The following is a 15373-nucleotide window of genomic DNA, read 5'->3' on the forward strand; positions in this document are numbered from 1 at the left end:
TTTAGTGTTCTAAAGTATTTAATTTTCAATTATGTTTCATTTTATAATTTAAAAATAATGGCGTAACTTAATAACGATAATGATAATGGCTTTTTTTTGGATTGTTTCGATTTTAACCGTATTCCATTGTGCTATTAAAAGAAGTCTAAGAAATAATGTATATATAATTATTCTTTACTTTTTGTTTAGTAGTTTATAATACAGGTTTACTGTGAAACATCTTGGATCTTTGTTTATTCTAGCGTAACCTCTAAATGACCTAAAATAGCGTTGAGATGTTAATAGCTCGAACGTAAAGCAAATTGATTTTAGTGTACGTGTCAGAAGGCAGAATGTTTTTATTTTGTTCGGAGCCTTACGCAAACGCGATTTTGAAACAATGCACCTGCAGTACACACGAGCGTTGATTGGTTACCGGTCGAGGTCAATTATTTAATTAAACGAGTTCGATTGTATTCATACGATTTTTGTCACTTAAACCCATTTATATGTGAAGCTATAGTACTTTTCAATACATTTTAGTTGTGAATTTTTACAAAAATACGTTTTTATTTCGATATTTGTACCATCCATATATTTAAACAGAAGTGATGTTATTTTTATGTACAATTTGTACCTTACCTCTTAAATCAAACGTATTAAAATATTTGCTTAAAGATCTGCTTCATGACGTTTTATTTCCTATGGAAACGATATTATACGATTAAAATATATTGTTCAATCAACTGTATACTTTTATATATGTATTTAGGTATGATATTAATTAGTTAGGAAATATGATTAGTATTTAATCTGTAATATTTGAAATAAGAATGTGTTCGTTTTTTTTTACAATTTTTGAAATACCGTTTGTATCGTAGCAGGACGGAACAAGTGTAAAATACTTGTTTTATTCAGTGAAAATAATATTAAGTAGAACCTTATTAGATTAACCAAACAAATGTAACGTTGTTAAAATCATCCCAGGTGAACAGGGTGAAAACATCTTGCAATAAATTGCAGAATTCAATAGGGTATAATTACCCTTCTATTTGCATCTGATAGAAAATTACAGCTACATCGAGAAGTTTTTCATAGTAATTCTGGTAACGGAATCTGTATCGAATTAATTCGAAATAATTCAAGCTGTTTTAACGTAATTCAACCGTGTCAACAGCTTTACATGCGAGGTACGAATACATACGAGGTAGAGAGAATATTGCTTCCAGACTTCACCGAATAAGTGTATCCAATAAAAAAAAAATACTTTTTCTATTGGACACGCGTTGTATAAAGTTGAAGGAGCTTGATTAGTGCGGTCAATGGTCATTTGTATCATAACTACGAACGTACAGCTTGTATGAAGAACATTTATCATAATATGTAATACTACTAAGTTGTATTGCTAATCAATGAATGTTACTTCCAAATATCGTAAGTGCGTGATTTTCAAATTGCAATAACAATAACATTTGTTTGGTTAACCCATCGATATAGTCGCTGCCGTTAAGTTATTGGTCCTTCTTGTCGTCGGGACTGCTGGTCGAATTGTCGGTTTCCTCTGGCTCTTCATCTGAATAGTTAGTCGGCTCCTCTCCAGGTTTGAGTAATCTACCCACGAGGTCATATTTCTCTGAAATTCAAAGAAAAAAATTGATCATTATTTTTTGTTAAACTTTTATTTCCAAAAACTTTGACAAGATCAAAAAACTTTGACTTCAATAGTATATAAATGGGATTGATATGTTTTATTACATACAAAAAATTAATAATAATTTACATGGTGACAGGGCTTTGTAGAAGCCACATATTCTACCGCTAAACAAAAATATATTGTTGTTCCAGTTCGAAAGGTGAGTTAGCTAGCTAACTAGATGTAGCCTGGCACATAACGCAACATATTAGTTCTCGAAATTGATAGCGCATTGGTGTTGTAAAAAATTATATATAAATTCATATTTCTTACGGCGCTAATGTCAATGGGCGATGGTGACCACTAGGTAGCTCATTGACGAAATAGATGAACTGTAATGGTGTTTTATGAAAAAATAAAAGTTTTCGTACGTTAAATGGCTACTATCGCTCTCTAAATTTTATGAGGTAAATAACAAGAATGTACTAGAAAATTTTACATAAAAAAGGGTTATACAGAAAGTGTCCATACGCAAGTATTGACACTTTCTGTATACCCCTTTTTACATGTCTAAATGTCCACATGTCCTAAATACATATGTCTATCTTTTAAGGTACACTTTATCTTTTATAAATAAAATACTATAAATTATTATTTGCGAAGTCAGTTTTTCCAATTAATCATAATTCTGTTAAAATTGTTCTTTTTACAGTAACACGCGAAAAAATACTTTAAAGGGTATGATAATATCCAAATTTGTGTTTAAGAATAAAGTCGTTCGCTGCGAAACGGGTGTTTGTATAAATGGCTGTACTAATTGAATTTTGACCTTTGAAACTTGTAAGCCGTGGTGCACATTTTAATGTTTTTCAATAAATTTATTATTGACATATTGCATTTATAACAAACATATTGTATATACGTAAATTTCAGTTTAAAGTAAGAAAACAATACAAATAAAAAATAATACAACAAGTTTTATTAGATAAGCGGATCAATGAAACAAATGATAAAAGGTAAATAAAAAAACAAAACACAATAAAGTAATTATCTAGACATTACACTTATTAACAGCAATAAATTACGCGATAGCCCCGCTGTCATACATATTATATATACAATACGAATTGTATCGGAATGGAGCGAACGTTACAATTTAACATAGGTATTCCTTATATAGTTCACGCAGTCAAGGACCAGTAGCGAGCTGCGTTGTCTGAGGTACAACTTACGCGTACCAAATTAACGCGTGAGGTAATTATGAGTAAATTTTCTCAAAATAAAAATATTCTTTATTCAAGAAGTCAATCTTAAAGCATAATAATCAAAATCAAAATAAGCTTTATTCAAGTTTTACAATTAATTGAAGCTACAACCGACCGGTTCAGAAAGTAGATTCTACCGAGAAGAACCGGCAAAGTTAAAAAAATCTGCGGAATTTTATTATAGAAACGGATACCTTGCCCCAAGAAGGATTTATTGACTTTGCGGAGTCGGAAACTTGGCGTTATAAGCTTATCCTTACTCCTAGTGCACGTACAATGATTATCACTGATTTTATCAAAGTGATCAATGTTACTGTGAATATACATAATATTGATGTAAATATACTTGGACGCAAAAGTGAGTATTCATACTTTATCTCTAGCTCCAAGATTATAAATAGACCGGATTGCTCTCTTTTGCAAAATAAAGACAGATTCAATATGACCATATGACATAATACTGTGAAAATAACCAAAATATACTAGACGAGCGGTATCAACATTATTTACTTGTCTAACTTATCTAACCGCGTATGCTACGGAGCTGAGTCTTCCTGTTAGGGATGATAAATAAGGACTCCACTGAAGTTTGGAATCCAATTCTGTTCCTAAGAACGGCTACAAAAATTACAGGGTAAAAATTACACATTTTGTTTTTTGAGCATTCAAAACTAAATTATTTACTGTACACCAATCGTGTATCTATGATACTGCACCGTTCACATCGTCATAGTCAGTTTTTTTCCTGTCAACCTTAAAAATAAGTGAAGTATCGTCAGAAAACAACACTATATCACAAATACACTAGAAATAAAAAATGGACCCAAAATTGAATCTTGTGGTACACCCATTTTTAACGTAGATCCAGAAGACTTTACTCCATTAATGAAAACTTGCTAGATTCTTTGACTTAAGTATGAGCAATGATATCAAGAGCTTTACGTTTAACACTGTAATATTTGAGCTTATAAAGAAGCGTTTCGTGTTCTACACAATCAAATGCTTTAGATAAATCACAGAATACTCCAATAGCATTCCCACGAATGATATATATATACATATATACTCAATGAACGTCGGAAATCGATATACGTACATATAATCAACTATCTACCTGTTTTTTTAATGAAGGCAATAAATCTTTGACATGTAGATTTATGTTATGATAGATTCGAGGCATATCTTGCTATATTATATATTTTTAGTTGTACTGGGTTAAGATTGATAAACATAAATTAAAACGGAAACATGTAAATGTTTGGAATCATCATCGTCTTTTCGACCACTTCGGGAGATTTTACTGAGAAGAAATCAAGTGAAATACGTATTCAACTGCAAGTATGTAATTTTTAAACGTAATAACTTTTTAACATAAGAATAAAAAGAAATATTAAAAACGAAAAATGTGAAATATAAATACAAATATAAACTAACACTAGTTACTATACAAATCTTGACCGCATGGAATGGTAACAAGAATGCTAGCAGCATTTACCCGTTGAATCGCAATTCCGATCCCCTGGGCAAAAACCGAACCAGCATATTTTATGCATATCATATAAAACCAATACATCCTGTATTGATTTTGTGGGTTCGGAAAATTGTGTTTTATAATTTAATACCCTTGGCGAGTGTTATCCAAATATTGTCAATGATTTGATTTTAATATACATATACATATATATAACTTATAACAATATAATAAAAGAAAAATAAATAACTATTAAATTGATAATATATCATTAGTGAAATAAGGCGTTATGAACTTTGTGACGAACTTAAAGTAAAAGTTAATACAAGTAATGTAGTAAACGTTTTGTTTTTTCTCTAAAGATATACAAATAAATCAAGAATAGTGGCCGGTGCACAATATAAGAGAGCTATTAACAAATCAATTAGGTAATGTAAACTATTGTTATCTTTATTCGATTTTAATAGGCTATTACCACATTGTGATACACGAAAGTTCTAGACAAAAAAGGTAATTAAGTACAAATACCTTATTCAGAGTTATTATTTAAATCGCGTTTCGTAAAAATATGAGAAAAGTTGAAAAACGAGTACCTTTACGGATGATGTTTAAAGTACGCGCAGTTGGCCGTGACAGCTCAACTTTCACGAAATATAATACAAAATTTAAATCCAACTATATGTGTGAAACTGAGACCTAGTTAAGGTATTATATACGCTACTTTTTGTTAAATAAATATTTGATACTTCCCGTGTTAAGGTAAAAAATAATGCCGGCTATTTTGTTGTACAACACCAGCCTGTAAATTCCCACTGCTGGGCTTTAGGCCTTTAGGCCTCCTCTCCTCCTCCTTATGAGAAGGTTTGGAATTCCACCACGCTGTTCCAATACGGGTTGGTGGAATATACATGTGGCAGAATTTCTATGAAATTTTGTCACATGCAGGTTTCCTTACGATGTTTTCCTTCACCGCTGAGCACGAGATGAATTATAAAGACAAATTAAGCACATGAATCAGCGGTGCTTGTCGGGGTTTGAACTCGTAATCATCGGTTAAGATGCACGCGTTCTAACCACTGGGCCATCTCCACTCCCATTTTGTTGTACACAAACGATAAAAAAATTCAATGGGATAGCAATCAAAGCAGTTGTTTCGTTGGTAGTAGTAGCCTGCGTTACTTGGAGTTCAAGCGAAATTCATAGCAGGTTTCATCAAAAATTCAGTTCAGTGGTATAGCCGTGAAAGAGCAACGGACAGGACAACACTATAAGTACAGCAATTAGTTTTATATACAATAAATACTGTAAGCTGTGGTCGGGTCGCAAGTTTTAAAAAATATCAGTATTATTAAGCACTGTTTACTGTTAAGTATGTTTGAAACTTATTTATTTCAAACTTTGAAATCGATAAACAAGAACTACTGTACGATTGAGGTTTACGTATATAATTCATAAAGGACTCGATTGCTGAAATATTAATAAAACCGCGTTGTGGCTGCGGGCAGTTGTTTATTGACATTCAAACAGTTAACCAATTGGGTATTACGTCTAACAATTTTATACTCATTTCACATCAACAGCCTGTAAATTACCCACTGCATAGCTAAGGCCTCCTCTCCCTTTGAGAAGGTTTTTGGAACATATTCCACCACGCTGTTCCAATTCGGTTTGGTGGAATATACTTGTGGCAGAATTTCTATGAAATTGGACACAGGCGTCAGGCAGGTTTCCTCACGCTGTTTTCCTTCACCGATGAATACGAGATGAATTATAAACACAAATTAAGCATCAATACATTGGTGCTTGCCTGGATTTGCATCCGCAATCATCGGTTAAGATTCACGCGTTCCAACCACTGGGCCATATCAGCTCTACACTCATTCATTTATTTAACATTCTGTCTAGATTCATACAAGACGTAACCAAACCATTACCTGCACCATTTACCCTACGCTACTGTGATATCCGGTTTACTACGTGATGCAGGATTTGCGGTCTACTCGCGATATCGACGCGGCTTCCGAGCGGTTTAATATTTGTGTATTATACATACAACATTGCGGTTCGGTAACGGATCGGCTGCAGCGCCTTATATGTGACAACTAAATCTGCACTATCTTATTTTATTGACAAAGCTCATTTTCTATTGACAAAATATCTTATGTTAAGTTACATATCTTTAAAAGTATATTTAGTACAAAAATGTTGAAGTCCTTGGTCGACTATCTTATCTTGAAGTGCACCAATGCACAGTGTAAAGATTTAACAGGTAAATAAAACTTTATCAAACATTTTATCAAGTAACATAATCTGTTCACGATTTTGGTTCTAATTATGTGCTATTTGCCCGGTCTACAAACAACAATCTATATAATATTGCGCTGTATTTATACTACAATAAATTGATAATGTATAATATTAAACTTGATACTTTATCAAAATTATCATATATACATTAAAACAAAGCATTAAATGTTTTGATTTTTTACCTTGCATTTAACTCATTCAAATAAACAAATAAAGTATAAATGTCCTTATAAAAGTTCATTTGAGTTGTTTCTATTCAATTATGTTGCCAATAACAAAAAATAAAATTAAATCATATTTATTCTAAAATGTGTTAAAATTCTAGTAGTATGGTGCGTAATGGCTTATGTGTTATAATGTTATTAATCTCACCTCTAAATTGAGCTTCCCACTCCTTAACAGATTCCATCTGCATAGAGTTAAGGTCACTGAGGTCATCATACTCTTTATCTGTTGATGTCACAGAGAACGTAGCTAAGCCTCGTGATGCATCTTTCCCCCCAAAAACTGCATATGGACCACCTAAAGCACATGTAAACATTAAATAATAAAAACATCATAGAGGTTACAATAAAAATATAACTTTCAAAACTAAATATTATATACATTTCTTTACTATGATATTTCTTGTTGCACTCAATAAGGTATTATGTTACATAACTCATTAAGATTCCTAAGGTATCCTAAATTAATTTTATTGCTTGAATAAAGAAGCAGTTCATCAATATGCATTATTTATATTAATAAATAATTTAACCAACTGCGCCAATGCTAGTGACAAAATGGTTCATGTATAATGCATCACAACATCACGAATACATAAACACTGAGTCACAAAGTCGACGCTATTAATAAACAGATGCACTCACCGGGTCCGTAGAAGCGGCGTCCTCGCGTCACGTCGAATATCCAACCGTTTACCGCCACCAGAACTCGACCATCGGCCTGTGTGCCATCGTATTGCCGAAGTTCTGCTACTGTCATATCTTTTCTAATTTTTGGAAGCTCCGGCGTCGGTGGTTCAACGTACACTTTTCCGAACTTGCTTCTAAATATTTTATACACCAATACAACAATAATCACAGTTAACAGCAAATTTACCGGACTATATAAAATTTCATATATGAAACTAGAATTAGGTGTAGCAGTCTCCGTTTCTATCGTTTTAGTCTCAGGCGCCGATGCCATTTTAACAAACAATCAAAAAACTTATATTATGAAACACTAGTTATTTTATTTATGTACAAATTATATAAAACTAGCTCGCCGCTTAGTTGATTTTGTCTGAAAAATAATCAAGTCACTGACGTCAGCGTTCGTTCAGACAGCGACAAATGCGACAATTATAAAATGTTACCACATTTACACATTACAAAAAAAAAATTATAACAATTTTGATAATATAATCGCAATTTTCGCTTTCTATAGAAATTATAATTCAAAGTAAATATTATCATATTTATTACTCCATATTATCATATTTCGACATGATTGTCAAATAAGTTATTTTTTTTTAGTATTAGGTACTAATTTGAAAATATCGAGATTGACATTAAAAGAGATTAACGGGTGATAGTTTAAAACCCTGTTATATTTGATTAAACCAAAAATAATTAAAGATTTGGCATTTATTCTTATCTTTACTCAAATAAGAGTCAAAAATTACTTATCTGTAATGTTATTTTGACGAGTTAGCTATTTTTGACTTTGATTGAGAAGTTCATATCGTATATGTCATATTGACATTTGTCGCTAATCGCTATAGTATACACATACATAACATAAGCGGTGGTGATGTGGTTGATTATTTATTTACTTTAAAACATTATTAATAGAAAGACCGCTGTAAACTCAAAACCCATAGTATTGTAGTAAACGTGAACTCTATACAAACTAGATTTTTACTTGTAACATATATTAATAAACATGAAAGATCGTCAATCAGATTTGTGTTCGAAATATATAAAAATCTTTATTGTCGTTTCTTGTTACTGGTAAGTTTAATATTTAAAAAAATGTAAAGTTTCTTTAATAATATAACATAATTCCACGTGTCTTGCATACATAGATATTTGACTTTAAATTAGATAAACTATGTAAGTGTTGTTATCTATAATCAATAGATTGATATCGCAAATAATTATATGTCGGTTTCTATTTATTTCTGCGTACAAAATGATAATTTGGTGGTAACAAAATATATTTATAAGTTTTCTTTTAATTACAGGATAGTATCAATAGCAACAGTATTTGTCAATAAAAGTCTGTTAAGCAGTCAATCTGTAAATTTAGAAGCTCCCCTGTTCATAACATGGTTTCAATGTGTAGTTTCATTTACAATATGTTTCACATTGAGCAAAACAGGAGGTATTCCTGGTATTTTCAATTTTCCAAAAGGTACTCCATGGTCTAAAGATATTATTGGCAAAGTAAGTGAAATCACAGTCATACAAAACTTAAAAAAAAGCATAATAAAAAATTCATTCATTCATTAATTCATTGATGTATTTGCAGGTTATTCCATTATCTATAATGTTTACATTGATGATAGCAACAAATAATCTCTGCCTGAAATATGTTGGAGTACCATTCTACTACATAGGGAGATCTCTGACAACAGTATTTAATGTTATATTTAGTTGGATTTTATTGCGGCAAGTTACATCATACAGATGTGTACTTTGCTGTGGTTTTATCATATTTGGATTCTACCTTGGTGTGGATCAGGAGAATTTACTTGGTAATGAAAACATTTTTTGTTAACAATCACATAACATAATTTCTGCTAATTTTAACCAATTGTATTACTACTAGACAATTTTTATATTAATTTACTTGTGGTGTACACTTAATTAGAGCATAATACTTACTCTTAGTTAATTAAAGTTGTATTTTTAATGTATCAAAAATGTCACATCCACAAGTGTTACGCTTCAAAATTATTATTGTAGTTTACAAGATTACATTTTATCCAATAAGCTTAGCTTGTTTCAACTATTATATTTTTTAAATAACTATTCTCCATGGATATGTATCATTATAAATATACAAAGTTAGTATTAAAAAGAATTTATTCTTAAATGAAATTTGAATGAATTAAAAGTATTTTAAATAAAGATATATTTACAACAGATACATTTATGCTATATTTGTTATGAACTTTAATAAATCATGATTAAATTTTCAATTTCAGGTTCATTTTCATTGATCGGAACAATATATGGAGTTGTGGGCTCTCTTATGTTGTCACTTTACTCAATTTACACGAAAAAAATACTACCAATTGTCAATCAAGAAGTATGGCTATTATCCTATTATAATAATGCATACTCGATTATATTATTTTTACCACTTATAGTTATAAATGGAGAAGTCACTGTATTGTTGAATTATAATAATTTTGATAGCACTTACTTCTGGATGCAAATGGTTATTGGTGGATTCTGTGGATTTGCAATTGGCTATGTTACATCATTGCAAATTAAGGTAAGACATTATATTAAGATAGAGAAATAAGGAATTCTTCAAGCTGATTTGGTGGCTATTCTCTATGCATACTTGACAACAGCTATAGCTGTAGATTTTTCAGTGCACAAATGTGTGTTCACTATTGTACTATTTGGTTAATTTACTCTCATAATCTTATATGACATGATAATGTGCCATCTTCTCATATGATAAGTCAAATTTTTAGATTAAATTGTTAATTTTCTTGTATATTTTAATTTTCACAAATAAAATATAAAAATATTTTATATGACATTTATATTTGATCATTCCATAAAGAAGCATTATGGTTCATGAAGACATTTAATACTGCCAGCTTATGGAAGTAAGGCATGTGAGGCTTCCCTAGAATAGATATATTTTGTAATATTCAAAACATTCTGGCATGCAATTCCTCTTTCAATTGTTATTTAACAGCTATTCCATCTCTTCCTTTATAACTATTGTACTCTTAAAACTTTTATGCTGGAGCTTAACTTTGGATGAATGATGGATAATGATTCTAATCTTTAAGACAATTTTTTTATTAATTAATTAAGTTAATTCAATTTAATTAATATTTAAAAAAATGTCTGAAAAAAATATTCATCTAATTAAAAAGGGAAAAGCGGCTGTCTTCGACTTGGCGATAATTTAAACTTATTACATATATGTCTTTCTTCTAGGTCACATCACCTTTAACTCATAATATATCGGGAACAGCGAAGGCATGTGCTCAAACTGTGATAGCGACTCAGTGGTATAATGAAAGCAAGAATGGTCTGTGGTGGATGTCAAACATCATAGTGTTGGCAAGTAGTGCATTGTATGCAAGGTTTAAGCAAGTTGAAATGGAGGAAAATTCTAGAAAACCTATTCCAGAGGAAAGAAAGAGCTTAGTGTAATTGGATGAATTATGATGTTAGTAAAAGTATAACGAATTTAACAAATTGATTATAGACATACCAAAGTCATAATTAAATTAAATATATTGTTATAATACAAATTACTTTAAGTATAATTAAATGTATTATAGTATTAGTCATATAAATGTAATATACATATATTCTTATCAATACTGCACAAAGTTTGTTGAGTTATGGTTTTCTGAACATTGTTATCGGCTAACAAAGGCCGATCTGATCGCAATATCGTCCTTTAATTGTATTCAAGTAAATATTAATGCTATCAAAAATTACCTAGAAAGGGAAAGTATTGTATACAATACAATGATGTTGAAATAAACAGATATGTTATTAACGCGCAAATAGTGAAGACTAGAAAACGTCCTAATTGTGACGTTTGCCTTTAGTTGTTTGACGTAGTAATACGTTATAATACATCATAATTACGTAGTAATACGTTTTGCGTAATTAAAACATCTAGTTATCCCTTTTACTTATTGTTTTTATCAAGCTATCCTTTTTACTTTTAAAGAAATGTAAAAATAAACTAAAATAAACGGTCCCCGGCGCGGCACACTTTTTTCTGTTGTTTAGTATGGGTATAACATATCTGTTTATTAGAATATCATTGATACGATACCTATTTATTATAACTTTTTTTTTATTGATGCATTAAAATACTGGTATTTAATATACTACTTACTACATTCCCTACAAAGATTATTCACATAGAAATGGGAATGCCATAATTTGTGCCCTTAGAATAATCTTACAAAGCTTTACATAAGTCTTTGTACTGCTTAATCATGCATTTGATGCATTTAGGCGTTCGCTAAACTTCACCAGAAGAGCCCTCATACTGGATGTTACAAAAAGAAGTACAGTGTACATTTTATCTTTCATAGATAAGTCCAAATAGTCATTTTAAATTAAAAATAAATACGATAATTCACTTTTCATGTAAGTATACATATCGATATCATAAATAAGATCATAAATAGATATTACATTAGTCGCTAAAATGATTCAGTATATAATATAAGTATATAAATACTTAAACATATTAGCATTGACTAAGAACAAAAAGTAAAGATTATACGATTACACGATTACTTAGATGTAGCATCGACAAAATTCTTTAAATCGATAAAATCCGAATTAGGAGCGAATTCAAAAGTATCTTTTTTTTTAAATTCCTTTTTCTAATGTCATTTAACCTCATAAATTCGCTAAATTAACTTGTTTTTTTTTGGTAAATATGTCGAATCGGGGTTGCAACCCTGATTCGACATGTTTACCCTTTTTTTATTTAGTCGATGCTACATTTCATAAGTGTCGTACTATAACTCTGCTGTTTATTAAATTGTATTTACTTAATTTTTATAATATTATTTCAAATTTATATAATAATATGTTCATATTTTTAAAAGAAAAACTCAATTACTTTTATTTATTACCCTCTGTATAGTTTTAGGTAGGAATTTGTGATAATAAATGTTGTAAATGACTAATAATTGACTTCAATTAGTTCCCATCCGACAATTTTGCACGCTCGATTTCAATTAGATTTACAAAGCGGGTTAATATTTATTTGGCCTAACGATGAAACTTTTCACATATAGTGTTTTTTTGACTAATTGTCTTATTTAAATATTAAAGCCACTTAATAGTTATGTGCAACGGGGATAGCATATTTTTTTCGCCCTAAAAGCCTCAAAAGTGTTAATCCAACTGTATAAAGTTTTTATATATATAATGGTTGTGTCACTTTAATGCGTTTTTATTAGAATAATTTGTTTTTATAAACTGTTAAGCAATTTTGACACACAACTTATCGGTTTTTTGACGACTTTTTTGTTAATACATCTCAGTAAGCATAATCTATTGAATCGCCCATTATGTATTAATATTAGTATTGATATCTTAGATGAATTATTTAAAATATGCTTAATGGTAACATAAATCTATCTTTATTGTAAATCGACTTGTGTTCTTAATAGTTTAGATAATTTTATTCTGACATCTTTGTATTTATGTACGTCATATACATTGTTCGATTCGTCTTCGTCCACAGTGTGGTCGTAAAGTTCGATTCCGTACGTCTTGTTCCAATTCCTAGAAAATGTTGTGTGATTAAATGATATCCATTCTGTGTATCGGTATCTTTTCGTCCGTATACTGTAACCCATAATCTTGATATCCTTCAAACGTGGTTTGTCCGAGTTATTCACAGTATGCTCAGAAGGTCGTGGGTATTGAGATATAGCAAAGTATCTTGACTGATGTTTGTTTGGTCTATTACTCATTAAAGGTACCAAACTTTTACCATCTAAGCATTGATTTGATTTATAATCTCTGCAGCTATTGAGATGATCTAATCCCGCAAGTTCAAGTAAAGTTGGGAATATATCAATTAGTTCAACTGGTGTCGAAATAGATTTCGGTGGTTTATTTGGAATTTTAAATAATAATGGCACCTTTAAAGCTACGTCAAAGTTGCTGTATTTCGCCCAGAGGCCATTTTCTCCCAATGACCAACCTGTAAATATTTTTTCAAATCGGTTATGCTTGTTATAAAATTGGTTAGCAAATGGGCCACCTGCCAGTAAGTGATCAACACTACATTGGGACTGTAAAAAATTAACCCACCCCCTACAACGCCAATTCGCAACTAACCTTAGAAATAGTAACAAAGCTGTTATGCTCCTTGTGCCTGGCTGGCTCACTCACCCTTTAAACAGAACACAATATATGATGAGTGGTTACAACTATCCAGACGGGCTCATTCAAAATACTACAACTGAGTTACAAGTATTAACATAAAACAATTTGTAAGAACAATATTCTTTTTTACAGAGTTTAGTTATGAAAGGACATGCAGTAAGTACCAAATATATGATTTTTTTTAATTCAATTTTAGTTACCGTGATCACTCGTTAAAACTACAATAGTGTTGCTTAGATCAATATGTCTCATTAGTTTTCCTATTAGATCATCTATATAAAGTGATGCGGCGAAGTAATTTTGTCTGATTTTCAGTGTCCATTTAGGAGGCATCGTTCCAAAGGGAAAAGAAATGTTTAGACTCTTTATATCGTCTCTATGACGAACGTCTGTCCAGGGGTGCCAAGCAACGATTGGCATATTTTTTGGTATGTCTGGCATACGAGGTGGCTGCACTGTACCAATAGGCACTTTTTCTAAAATAAAAATTAAAGTAAACAACACGATTTTTTTTATATATTATTGTGGAATATAAAACATACTCAGATATTTGTGGGGATATTTCAAAGGAATATGAGGCTTATGAAATCCGACTGCCAATAAATAAGGTTTACTCGTGTTCCTCGTTTTTAATAAGTCTATGGCATAATTGATAGATTCCATATCAGGTAAAACACCATCGGGTTGAATACTAACAGTAATAGGACATAACAGGTCTTTTTGTAGCTTATTAGTCTGTTTGTTTTTACAAACTGCAGCGTCTTTGTATTTTTCCGATGGTGCATGGTATGGTTTTTCACTCCAACTGTATGGAAAGTCGTCAGTAAAATTGGAACTTATACCAGGGTGAAAAATTTTACCAACAGAAATTGTATCATATCCATTTTCCTTAAACAGCTGGGGAAATGTAGAATAATTTCCGACTGTGTCACGCCAGTAACTATAAAAGTCGTACAAATGAAGTATATCAGGTCTGCGACCTGTTAACATAGAGTTTCTACTTGGTGCGCACAATGATTGCTGAAATAAATCAAAATTAAAACCTAACTCATATTTTACATGATTTTTAACAGTAATAAATCCTTAGAATATTTTGATTATTATTAATTACTACAAAAATACCTGAGCAAAAGCGTTTCGAAAAACTATGCTTTTTACCGCCAACCTTTGAATATTTGGCAATAAAATATTTTTATCCGTCAGATGTCGCATGTCGTCAATGAAAATTATCAGTACATTTCTTTTTAAATGAGTTTTCATTTCAAAATCATTTGATAGTACTGTGTTAAGTCCGATATAAAATATATATAAATACAAATACATGTCCATAATTTTCGTTACAGTATTCTTAGACAAAGTGAACAAAATCTAATACTCGACTTAGTTGTATCAAGAAGTTTCTATTATGATTTATGCAATGACAGCTTAAACACGTTCACAAATCTTCACAGATAGTTAATAAAATTGAGACGAATCTCAAATAAAAAAAAAATCAGATTTTAATATGTACGATATGTTAAAATATAATTTTAGTCATTAATAATATTGTATGCAGTTCGTATTTATTGTAAAATATATTGTAGTGGCAATATTGAATTATCGA

At 30.7% G+C, this 15373-nt stretch overlaps 3 protein-coding genes across 4 annotated transcripts; 1 reads left to right on the forward strand and 2 right to left on the reverse strand.

Moving 5' to 3' along the window:
- Window positions 1-1002: 1002 nt before the first annotated feature.
- LOC124544192 (membrane-associated progesterone receptor component 1) lies at window positions 1003-7993 on the reverse strand. Its single transcript, XM_047122652.1, has 3 exons — window positions 7525-7993; window positions 7028-7177; window positions 1003-1612 (listed from the first exon to the last, which is right to left on the reverse strand). The coding sequence occupies exons 1-3, from the start codon at window positions 7841-7843 to the stop codon at window positions 1491-1493; spliced, it is 591 nt and encodes a 196-aa protein (XP_046978608.1). The 5' UTR covers window positions 7844-7993; the 3' UTR covers window positions 1003-1490.
- A 423-nt stretch (window positions 7994-8416) lies between these two features.
- On the forward strand, window positions 8417-11467 carry LOC124544191 (GDP-fucose transporter 1). 2 transcript variants are annotated; one of them, XM_047122651.1, is made up of 5 exons: window positions 8417-8649; window positions 8883-9084; window positions 9170-9395; window positions 9849-10141; window positions 10828-11453. In XM_047122651.1, exons 1-5 carry the CDS (start codon window positions 8582-8584, stop codon window positions 11044-11046), a joined length of 1008 nt encoding a protein of 335 aa, XP_046978607.1. In that variant the 5' UTR covers window positions 8417-8581; the 3' UTR covers window positions 11047-11453. The 2 variants fall into 2 exon arrangements, with proteins under 2 accessions (XP_046978607.1, XP_046978606.1); XM_047122650.1 differs by lacking the exon at window positions 8417-8649 and having other exon boundaries at window positions 8683-9084; window positions 10828-11467.
- Window positions 11468-11687: 220 nt separating this feature from the next.
- LOC124544190 (iduronate 2-sulfatase) lies at window positions 11688-15179 on the reverse strand. Its single transcript, XM_047122649.1, has 4 exons — window positions 14893-15179; window positions 14313-14790; window positions 13971-14246; window positions 11688-13585 (listed from the first exon to the last, which is right to left on the reverse strand). Exons 1-4 carry the CDS (start codon window positions 15097-15099, stop codon window positions 13017-13019), a joined length of 1530 nt encoding a protein of 509 aa, XP_046978605.1. The 5' UTR covers window positions 15100-15179; the 3' UTR covers window positions 11688-13016.
- Between the last annotated feature and the right edge of the window lie 194 nt (window positions 15180-15373).

The sequence above is a fragment of the Vanessa cardui genome, chromosome 4 (genome assembly GCF_905220365.1).
Source record: "Vanessa cardui chromosome 4, ilVanCard2.1, whole genome shotgun sequence".
NCBI classification, from domain to species: domain Eukaryota; kingdom Metazoa; phylum Arthropoda; class Insecta; order Lepidoptera; family Nymphalidae; genus Vanessa; species Vanessa cardui.